We start from the raw sequence: 10,326 nt of genomic DNA, 5'->3' as shown, positions 1-10,326 counted from the left end.
CTTATTCTTTTAAAGGTAGAACAATATTAACCTTGTCACTCGATCGGTTTGGTTTTTTTTTCACGTTTTTTTATCTCTCTCTCTCTCGCTATTTATCTCACATGGTGGTAGGGTCAGCTTTCCTTACTTACTCCTCCACTTCGCTCTGTCTTCGACATCCTCGTCAGCAACATTGCATTCCCTATTGTCCTTCAGCACTACATCCTTCCTTGTCCTTGGGTCTACCTCTAGGTGTCCGACCGGGGAGGTCGAGCAGTAATGCCAAAGTTCCGGCGTACTCAGGTGGCTTCCTTTTTACTTTTTTTTGTTTTTTTTTTTTATATTTTTCGTAAATGTTTTATCATTCTAAAGATCTTTCATGTTTGCTGACGTATGAATCCTTTGCTGGCGTTTTATCTAGCTGCGACTGGTTATTCATTCCTCTACTACTATCCACTTACGGTGCTTTTAGGTACCTCAAGCACCGGTCATCGTTCTGGTCGAACCCGTCGCTCGCGACGCAGGGCTCGACGAGTAAATTACCCGCTGAGTTTCTCGCCGGATCTCTCAGTGGATCGCGTTTCCGATCCGGCGATCGATTCTGCGAAGCACTGCTCTTGCTAGGATTAGTGTTAGCAACGTCATCAGGTTTGAGCCTCGTGAGCTCACCTGCTTGTTAGGTTACGCTGACATAGCCTCTCAAGGCTATCAGCTAAGGTAGGAAAAAAAAGGTATAATTCCTTAGTGTTTAATTGTGAGTGTGTGTGTGGAATTACTATCATAACATCTTATCTAAGTAAGATTAGTTTTCGTTATCACACTACGAATAGTATTTTATGCTATAGCTGTTAGGAACATTGTGTACTTAGCATACTTATTTTGATTAGTCGTGCGCGCATGGCTTATGTTACAACTGTTACAAGTCAGATTTTTTACTTGATGTTCATTATTGTGTTCATCTTTTTTTTAGCTTGTAATGTGTATCGTGTGCCTGATAAATCAAATAAATAAAAAAGGAATTTACCCATATACATATATAATGAAATAAAAATTTATACATAAACCAATTAAAACAAATCAACTTTTGCCATGCTGAATATGTTTGAAGTGTACTTATCTAATTGGTCCGTTTTATCTTCAATAGTATCATACATTTATCGACTCCATAAATGTTTATTGCAAATAAAGTTACCTACGATACTTAATCGATAAGGATTCCTTTAATTTCCTATGAATATTAGGATTTCTTTCATAATTTTTAAAGTACTCCACATTTTTAATACTGTTTACTTGAGTTTTTTTTCTTCCACCAATTATTTCATTAGAACACCAGCTGACCGGGCAGACTTCGTAGTGCCTCAATCGATAAATAAAAAACCTACACTATTGTACAAAATACAACTTAAAACAAACAAAAGGAATCCGTCCGACGGGGGACACCTCAAAGGAAAAACAAAATTGTTATTTTTATTTAATTCCGAGCATTTTCATATTTATCTACCATTTAAACCTTCTCTGGCCTTCTACAAATAATTCAAGATCAAAATTAGCCAAATCGGTCCAGCCGCTCTCGAGTTTTAGCGAGACTAACGAACAGCAATTCATTTTTATATAATATGTAGAAAATATTAGAACACATCTATTTTTCTAGTTGACCATTTGTAGAAAAGCCTGTATAATCAACACAGTACCTATCAAATAGGGAATAAAACAATAAACCACAATCCTCAACATGCTTTATTTACGCTCATACACCCTAAACAACAAATTCATTATCGATAAAAAATAAAAATAAAGATCAGTCTTGCTTTCAAGAGTACATATTTATTTAATGAGACATTTATGTTCATTTTGGTTGCAAGCAATAATAACATTACGATAAAGTTCGAACAAAAAACAGTTTGTAATAAAAATGCATTTTTTTTGTAACGAAGTTCCTTAGGGGACGATGCGGAAAAAACGTCCGTAACGTAAGATTTTTACTAGTAATGCACAGTGTACGACTTAACTTTGTAATAATGTACAAAAAATAACATATTTTTAAGCATTCATTGACAACGATCTCAGAGCGTTCGTTTGCGCAACACACTAACTCTTATGCAAACAACCGTGAATGAAGTGTACCACAATAAGTTCGCACGTTACCGAATGACCGTGGGTTGTTGCGAAACCTACAGTTTTATTTTCTTTATACCTCGAATAGAACTTAATATTAATATTTTTATAATAAGGAACTTCGTTCCTATCCGGTGTCCCACGACACCACACATCTTTTTTCTGTCTACCCGCCTCACGAGAAAATTAACTTTCGGGTCCAATTGCTAACTAATTTATACTGGGCATTTAAAACCAACTAGAATTGAATAAAAGTTAATGTAAACTCAAAAAAAAAATAGGCTTAACACGCAGAGCAGTCGGCGGTAATATTTTTAAAGTCTACACTTAGAAATAATCGATTATCGAACGATGTTTTAAGACTTAATTTACATCTTTTCAAGTCAAAGTTTAACAACAAATTTACCAAATATTTAACAAATTTAAGTTTAAAATTTATACACGAAACGACGCGTCAATGTAATGCAAAATCTATCGATTTCTTTAGTGACTTTTTTGCAAGTCCGAATAATCAATAATTCGATACTAAAAGTAAAGATTTTGACAATTCACGCGCATAGAATGTAGAAATATTGATTTGTAGAATCACGCAAGCAGCAAACACCGCAATGTATGACGTACAATTTTCGAATACCTCGCGACTTGTCGTTAATAAAAAGATATTATTTCATTGAGATTTCTATAAAAACATGCAATCTCTCTCGTCTCGTCTCTTCCAATTCAAAATTACATTCCATCATATTGTTATAAATACTCTTAATTTAACAATTAATACATTTAAACACGGCCACACAGTTTGTTAGAGCTGGAGCAAGCTACTGTGCCCAGTCAATGGTTCAATGTAAACGACAAATTAGTACTAGTTCATAGTAACTTGAATTATAATATAATATTGGATTTTGTATAAATCTAAAATGACCTAAATATCTCTTATAAGATTTCATTCAAAATTTTTAATTAGTACATTAAAACAGATGTTAGGATGCATCTAAGCAATAAAAAAAAATGCTATTAAAATTTGATCTCAATTGAGGATATTAAATCTAAGTTCATAGTAAACAGCGCCGTGGCTCTGCCCCTGGTATAGCTGAAGTCCATGGGCGACGGTAACCACTCACCATCAGGTGGACCGAATGTCTGCCTGCATTAAAAAAAGTTCCTCTTGGCCTAAACAAATTTCTGTGATACAATATACATACATTATAAATAGGCAAGCTAAATATGCACAACAAAACTTAACTTCTTATAATGAGACATTATAAATTAGGAACTTTAAATTAATAGTTTTCTATCTTTACATATCAACCCTTAGAGCGCGAACCGTCGATAGATCGATTCTGTATAAAGTGCAGAGTGTCGGAATACCGATTATTTGCGCAGTTTGATTATCGACCTGTACGTACGTGTCTTAGCGCGTTATAATGTTCTTAATGACTTAATAATTGCTGCGAAGTTAATCTTGATTTTTTTTTTAAAGTTCTTATTCATATCTGTTAGCAATTTCTGCAAAATATGTGAAAATAAGCTCAGCACTAAAAGAGTTGAAGTTTTATATTTTTTTAACAAATAACATGGCTAGCATTATTGAACACGATTGACCTACCTAATGTCTCAACGTTAAACCATATCTATATAGCAATACACTGTTCCGCTAATATCAACTCATCGACTGCCTCTCCGCTCCGGTGGGCAGTAAAATTTGAAAGCTCATCTTTTAACCGCAATACAGAATCTCTTCCATGATCTCTTAATAGCCTGCTTACTACTTTCATGAACATTCAAATGTTTACGCATCTCACCGATAACTAATGTTGTGTATTCGCACAACTTACATTTGTAGGCATACGTAGTCGAGCATGAACAATATTGAAGTCCCGATACCAACGGTTGGCATTTACAAGCGTCCACTATTATGTTTTTGCAAATCATACAAACGCTATTATTTTTAATATGTTTCACATCCATTTTACAGTACACGCACTTCTTGGTTAGAGCACTAGTGTTTTTCTTTTTTAAAATCTTTGAGTTCTTACGTTTCTTGTAATACTCATTGATCTTGTTGGCTTTATTGTTATTTTCCATTCGGTTATGTTTTCTATCGTTCGACATAATCTTGTAGATTGTTACCAAGCTGTCGTCTAAGAATTCGTCCAAATTAGATTCGATCTCGCGCATAACGCCGTCACTTTGACATCTGTCATTAATGACAGCTGTCACATCCTCGGTGGCTTTCATGTCGGAGTCGTCTAGAAACGTTATGTTCCTATCCGATATGCTGTCTTGGGGCGAGTTCTTAGCTGGCCTCCTTTTCAACGGAGGCAGGCTCCTGGGTACGGCACTTCTAACGGCATCCTCACCGGCGATCGGGATTTTGATGTTCTCGAAGTCCTTTGCTAAATCGTCATTAAAGATCAATGGCTCCTCTTCAGATGTGATGGCATCGGCTTCGCTATTACAAACTTTAGTTTTAATGTTACCCAAAATGTTTTCCAATTTCGATCGCTTCTCGATGAATTTCTTATTGTTCCTATCAATGTTTATTTTTAAATTGATTGTTTCTTTGTTTTGTCCCGAACAATTTGATTCTCTTTTGTTCGAGTTTAATCGAGTCATTATCGGTATTGGATCTGCAAAATAATAATAAAAAATTGCAAAATAAAAATCATTTGTATTGATTTTATTTTTGTTAGGTAATAAATAGAAATACTTTTCGTTCTGAATTTCAACCAATCTCATTCTGGGAACTCAATTTTGAATTGCATTATGGGACATTACATTAAGTTACAGAGTTCTCAGTAGACGACAGTTTAGCCTACATGCCGTGTCTCTGAGCATAGTGGAGAATAGTTACCAAGGCTGGCTGGTATGTGTCGTGGTTAACGACTTTTAGTAATATTAAGACGTTGTTTTAACTATTATTTTAAATGGTGAAATGTTGTTTTATATCACAAAATGTAGGGTAGACTCCGTAACGCCACAGTATAAAATGGCGGTACGTGGACAGAGTCGTGGCATTTCGTGTCAGAGAGTCATTCAGTCCGTATCAGACGGTCCATCCGTCTCAGTCAGTGAGTCTCTTGGCAGTCAGTCAGTCGGTCTGTCGGTATGTGGAACGAAACTGTCGGTTTACCCTGTCATTGTGTAACTTGTGTGTGTTGAGTTTCAATAATTATTATTCAAAAGGTTTTATTGACTTTTTATAAACTGAGTTCAACCAAATACGAGTGATGACGGAAACTACCGCTTAGCCATCCCTGCCCCGCGTGCCGACATATGAATAATAAGATGTCACTCATTTCCTACACTCAAGACAATAAAAATTCTGTTACACTTAAAAGTCTCAGTGCATATGATTATGAGAGCCTGAAAGAAGAGCCTTTTACTTTTCGACATACCTTCAGAATATTGGTCATCTGGTGGATCTTCCCACCAAACTGGACTAGGACAAGTCAGGATCTCCAACAGATCCTCATCAGAATTCCAGGCCAGCTCTGCTTCTTGAATGGCCCTATCGGCCTCCCAATCAGAATTGGAGTCCATCGTCAAATGCGAACCTGAAATTAGTTTGTTTTTCTAATTAATAAACATTAGCAATGCTATAAACATGCAAAAATCCTGAATGCTATAATTGAAACATCCCTGGTCTATTATAGGGAATCTCTAAAAGAAAGACTAAAATCTAAACATTTATAAACCTTTTTTTTGCATTTAATAACTATGATGCCATTTTTGGCTAATGCATAAGATGCCAGGTGCAGTCTTATGCAGTGATGCTAGTTGTTGATTTTGATGCTAGATGCTAGCTGTTGAAGTCTCTTGGGCTGTGGCCTGGTTGTGCTCCTGGCATTGCTTACATCCACGGGGGATGGTAACCACTCACTATCAAGTGGATAGTCACTCACTCACTACAGTCGCGTTTCCGATCCGGTGGTAGATTCTGCGAAGCACTGCTCTTGCTATGGTCAGTGTTAGCAACTCTCCGGTTGAGCCCCGCGAGCTCACCTACAAACGTTAGGGTGAAGCTGAAATAGCCTCTCAAGGCTATCAGCATAGGTAGGAAAAAAAAAAAAAAAAACAAAGAAAAAAAAAACTACAGTGGCAAATAAAAGAAGGCAGATAACATTTTATTCTAAGGTGTGATCGTGTAATAAACATGAAATAAAAAAAAACTGTTTACTATGAAGACATGAGTGGATGAAGGGGATATGATACAATTTGTTACTTTTGAGAAAACGGACAATAAACTTTTGTTACTTGTACCTTTTCTTCGTACATAATTTGGGAGGCTGAACGAGCACACATAACAACTTCATTCAATGTAAAAACTCAAAAATCTTAAAAATGGTACTTAACCCCTTCATCCGCTCATGTACTCATCAACTATTCCTATTAATATTGCAGATGTCTTACAATTTGTAGATTCAGACAGTCCTCGAGACATAAGTGACTGCCTGCAGTCTTTATCGTGATATTTGAACTTCATTACGTCAGTTTTACTTATATTTGTAAATAATATTTTCTATTGACTATAGAACAATAATTAATACCAGTTTTAGGATGGCACGTTAGGCAGAATCTCTTGATATGGTCTGTTCCTAGTTGAACTGCTTATAATAATATCACATACAGTGATTAATTAAGATGAGAATTTGATACTCGTTTTAACAAAAGAAAAGGTGATATTATTCTATTTGATGCTAGTGCTCTATCTAGCGGCAGGCAGCAGCTTGGCTCTGCCCTTGGCATTGCTGAAGTCCATGAGCGACGGTAACCACTCACCAACAGGTGGTCCGTATGCTCGTCTGCCTACAAGGGCAATAAAAAAAAAACTACTAAGTTATGACATGAATGTGATCATTTAAGCGGTCATTAGAGTGCATCAAGTCCTTACCTTTGACGGGATTCTCTAATTTACGTTTTCTGATCCCACCGATGACTTTCAAAGTGCTTTTTGGTTTCATTATGATCTTTTTGACGGGTTTGGTGCGTTTCACTTTCTCTGGATAGTATTCTGGGTTTTTGTCCACATTTTTTAATTGCTTGGGTGATCTTTTTGGTCTTGGTTGGGTGACAGTTTTACCAGGATCATTTTGCTGTATTTCTGGTGGTTTTTTCATCTTGAGCTTGCTTTGAGAGCTCTCTGCACGAGGTTGTTTTTGAGGTTTGCTCTTTGTATAGTTTTTAGACATTATTCAATCCTGGAAATCCAGAAAATAGCATTATTAACTATGTTGGTTTGTCTGGACTAATTTGAATATTGTAGTTAGTTATTAAAAAACCACAAATTACAATTAATATTGTTACCTATCTAAATATAGCTTTTAAATTGTATATATATGAATATATTTATTAGTGAACAGATTTTGCCCTATTATTTCTGCAACAATGAATGCTTTCAAAGGTATTTGCAAAATGATCAACAATGACTTATTAAATTAATCATCAATATTACTGTGTTTAAGGAGTTTTTGAATTTATTATTTAAATAACTATAAATACAAAACACATTCGTATTTTTTTCAATCAATTCAGGAAACATATGACTGTAGAGTGGGCATTATTGGCATTATTGATTTAGTTATTTTTTATAAATAAAATTAAGAATAAATTTGCTTGCATAAATTTTATGTGCATATACAAGTAATATGAATCAAATAATCCGAATGTGTATTATTTTATAGATTAACAGAAAATACTTAACTTTTAACAACATTAATACAATAAATTTGATTTTTTTTTATCATATACCTATAAATATGTTCTATATATGAAAGTTAATCAAATAATAGTGACAAATAACGAACATTTGATATGTGAAAATTACTTTAAATTTAACATTAAATAAATACGTAAATTAAAAGTTACTATTTCAATAATTCAGTTTACAAAATTATGTGATTAAATTAAAATATATTTTTTTTACACCAAATGCAATTTTTTTTCCTACCAGGCTGATAGCCTTGAGAAGCTATTTCAGCTTCGCCCTAACATGTAGGTGAGCTCACGGGGCTCAAACCTGACGACGTTGCTAACACGAACCCTAGCAAGAGCCGTGCTTCGCCGATTCTACCAACGGATCGGAAAGGCAACCCATTGAGAAGATCCGACGAGAAACTCAGTGGGCTACAATGCGGGAACATGTCTCTTAGCAATCTCGAACTACGGTAGTCGCTTACGATCAAATCTAACACCAGGTGCGGTCCATAACCCAGTTCCAGGAAAAAATTTGAAATAAGACAACATAAAAAAAGAAAATTACGACTATTTTATGAAATTTAGAAGCAAAAAAAGAAGTAGGTAGCTTTTGTTAGCATCGGGGTGCGCGAATGTCGACATTAAAGTAAGAACGCATGCGTGTATTTTACAGCATAAGTATATTCAGGTCCGCATAATAATTTTCGGATTTTTTTATGCATATATACTATTGTAATGCCTCAGAAACATTGTCTATTTCCGGGATTTTAATTTTATAAAATAAGTTCACGCGTTTTAAATGTTAAATTTTTGTGAATTACATTCGCGTAAATGATGCTTTTTTTAGTATACATTTACTTATCTAATGATTAGAGAATGTGTGGTATAACATTATGGCCACTGTGTCTCAAATAACATTAAGTCATTCAAAATCTTTGAGAAGTTCTTACACGCAATTGCGAATGGCGTTATCGGGAAGTACCTATATACCTAGTTTAAGTTTTTAAAAATGCCCCTTAACACACGTGAAATTGTTTATTTGTCTATTAATTATCATTTAAGCGTGTTTATTCTATGACTAAGTGATTTTGTGGTGAACATGGTCGACGCTAAGTGAAAGGCGTTCTCAACCTACCCAGTCATAGGCAGTGGGTTGTTCTTATCCAGCACGATGTAAATCTATCATGCCCCAGTTTCTTAACACATGCTAAATACGTACTTACACAATAAACTTAGCGGTGCGTGGTACGTAAAAATGCTATTATAATTTTAGTTTTAAATAAAATTACATTTCATCTTTACAAAATATGTTGTTTTCGAGAACGAGGCTAAAGAAATAAGTTTTTGAAGGCCCCCACAAGATGGCACTAGGTGTCTTTACTAGCAGCAACGTTTTAAGGTATATTTTGTATTAATTAGATTTTAAATACTATTCAGACAATGTGATGTTGTTTAAATTAATGTTATTTAGAAATTAATTTGACTGAATCTATTCGCATGCCCTGGTTTTGTGTCCATTTATCAAAACAGATGATACTGTCGGAAATGTTTGATGATATTTTTTTTAAATATGCAGCTGCGTACGGATGTCCTATAGTACCTACTTTAAATTTGATCGTAACGATTTAAAACACATATGATCTAAATCAACAAATAGTACATATTAAGTTTTATTACCTGTATGTATTACAATCTTCCGCACAGTTGCTTGTATAATGAATGATTCAAAACGTTTCAATGCATTAATTCTATTACTATAGAAAAACAAGAAATTATACATACCTAAAACAGTAATTCAGTTTAATTAAATAGGAACACACAATTCCTAACAGCACCGCTTACTCAATTCTCGAGCAAAAATTCTAGGGCGCTAGTGTTGTGGTACGTGAAGATCTATCAAGGAATCGACTTTGAACTGAAAATCGATAATCTTAATTTCGATTGATTGATTTTGTTCAGAAAAAGTATCAATATTTTTTAAGCCGCTTAGAAAAGTTAGGAATCTCCAAGAATTGTTGTTTTTCCGTCAAATTCAGATATAAAAATTTGATTAAAATCGAATCACAATAAATCAAAAGCTTTGTTACGAGATATTTGTGTCTCAATTTAAGCATTAAATAATTAACTAAACATATTTTATTTGCGCTAATCCATAGACCCAATTACAATTCTGTCATGAACATGGCATCGATTTTTCAGATGAATTGACTAAAATGTTAATTTTTTATACCTTAGAGGCGCAGCACTAAAATTATCGTTCAAATCTTATTAAAATTATGCATTTTCAATTTTTCATTAGGGTATCTTTGAATATTTTATATTTAACGAATCTGTTATTTTACTAATTTGGTACATAGTATTGTATAATTGAAACTTTACCCTAACAATACTTAAAAGTCTTCTGAATAAGTATTGGTATTCTTTTAATTGGCATTGATCTTCTTAATGACATGTATTTGAAGTTGCAAAACTCTTAAAGTGAAAACAAGTTGGGCTGACAAATGTAGCTTAAGCAACTCAAAATAGCATCTGGAATTC

The 10,326-nt window shown here is 34.3% G+C and overlaps 1 protein-coding gene across 3 annotated transcripts; it reads right to left on the bottom strand.

Annotated features, from left to right (window-relative positions):
- Positions 1–1,698: 1,698 nt before the first annotated feature.
- LOC114246634 (uncharacterized) lies at positions 1,699–9,668 on the bottom strand. 3 transcript variants are annotated; one of them, XM_028179257.2, is made up of 4 exons: positions 9,571–9,668; positions 6,986–7,292; positions 5,490–5,648; positions 1,699–4,721 (listed from the first exon to the last, which is right to left on the bottom strand). In XM_028179257.2, the coding sequence occupies exons 2-4, from the start codon at positions 7,281–7,283 to the stop codon at positions 3,802–3,804; spliced, it is 1,377 nt and encodes a 458-aa protein (XP_028035058.2). In that variant the 5' UTR covers positions 7,284–7,292; positions 9,571–9,668; the 3' UTR covers positions 1,699–3,801. The 3 variants fall into 3 exon arrangements, with proteins under 3 accessions (XP_028035058.2, XP_089587365.1, XP_028035059.2); XM_089731239.1 differs by lacking the exon at positions 9,571–9,668 and adding an exon at positions 9,012–9,124; XM_028179258.2 differs by lacking the exon at positions 9,571–9,668 and adding an exon at positions 8,924–9,056.
- Positions 9,669–10,326: the final 658 nt, after the last annotated feature.

The sequence above is a fragment of the Bombyx mandarina genome, chromosome 11, assembly GCF_030267445.1.
Source record: "Bombyx mandarina strain Sakado chromosome 11, ASM3026744v2".
Taxonomy (NCBI): Eukaryota; Metazoa; Arthropoda; class Insecta; order Lepidoptera; family Bombycidae; genus Bombyx; species Bombyx mandarina.
Note: the sequence above shows the minus strand (reverse complement) of the source record. Positions and strands in the feature narration are given on the sequence as shown.